Source organism: Pristiophorus japonicus, chromosome 27 (assembly GCF_044704955.1).
Source record: "Pristiophorus japonicus isolate sPriJap1 chromosome 27, sPriJap1.hap1, whole genome shotgun sequence".
In the NCBI taxonomy this organism is placed as follows: domain Eukaryota; kingdom Metazoa; phylum Chordata; class Chondrichthyes; family Pristiophoridae; genus Pristiophorus; species Pristiophorus japonicus.
Genome location: NC_092003.1, coordinates 7,414,622 through 7,415,693, shown reverse-complemented (window position 1 = coordinate 7,415,693; position 1,072 = coordinate 7,414,622). Strand labels below are relative to the sequence as shown.

The 1,072-nt window shown below is 69.9% G+C and overlaps 1 protein-coding gene across 1 annotated transcript in view; it reads left to right on the top strand.

Annotated features, from left to right (window-relative positions):
* Nucleotides 1-339: 339 nt before the first annotated feature.
* LOC139239454 (EH domain-containing protein 1-like) overlaps nt 340-1,072 on the top strand; it is a 34,336-nt gene continuing 33,603 nt past the window's right edge. Inside the window, exon 1 of the mRNA XM_070868210.1 lies at nt 340-786. Coding sequence (XP_070724311.1) covers nt 381-786 — 406 coding nt within the window. The 5' untranslated portion in view covers nt 340-380. The remainder of the gene's footprint in view (nt 787-1,072) is intronic.

The following is a 1,072-nucleotide window of genomic DNA, read 5'->3' as shown; positions in this document are numbered from 1 at the left end:
CCTCCCTGAGGAGATGGGCGTGGCCTGACAGGGAGCTGACGCTCCGGTTCCCGCCTCCTGCTCCGATCACTCGCTCGCTCGGCCGGCGTGAGGGCATGGCCTGAGGGCGCAGGCGCAGTAGCTCCGGGGCGTGTGGGCGCAGGCGCACTCGTTCAAGGGGCGAGAGCACTGCTGCTGAAGGGGCGTGAGGGCGCAGTCGCTCAAGGCGGGGGTGGGGTGGGGAGTGGGCGTGTCCGGCGGCGGCGATCTCGCGAGATGTCTACTGTCCAGGGTCCGCCCCTCCCGGTGGGGGGGTATAAAAGGTGGTGCCAGGGCGCCGCGCAGCCGCAGTGGCTCCGGTGGCGGTTGGAGCGGCGGGCAGGTGAAGGAACGCCGCCGCCATGTTCAGCTGGCTGGGGAAGGACGCGCGGCGCAAGAAGGAGCCCGAGTTCTTCCACACGGTGAGCGACGGCCTGCGCCGCCTGTACGCCGCCAAGCTGCTGCCGCTCGAGGAGACCTACCGCTTCCACGACTTCCACTCGCCCGCCCTGGAGGATGCCGACTTCGACAACAAGCCCATGGTGCTGCTGGTCGGCCAGTACTCGACCGGCAAGACCACCTTCATCCGGCACCTCATCGAGCACGACTTCCCCGGCATGCGCATCGGGCCCGAGCCCACCACCGACTGCTTCATCGCCGTCATGCACGGCGACCGCGACGGCGTGGTGCCCGGCAACGCGCTGGTCGTCGACCCCAAGAAGCCCTTCCGCAAGCTCAACGCCTTCGGCAACGCGTTCCTCAACAGGTGCGGGTCTCCCGGGGGTGGGAGAGGGAGGGACCCTCTCTGGGGGTGGGGGGGAGAGAGAGAGGGAGGGACCCTCTCTGGGGGTGGGGTGGAGAGAGAGGGAGGGACCCTCTCTGGGGGTGGGGGGAGAGAGAGGGAGGGACCCTCTCTGGGGGTGGGGGAGAGAGAGGGAGGGACCCTCTCTGGGGGTGGGGTGGAGAGAGAGAGGGAGGGACCCTCTCTGGGGGTGGGGTGGAGAGAGAGAGGGAGGGACCCTCTCTGGGGGTGGGGGGGAGAGAGGGAGGGACC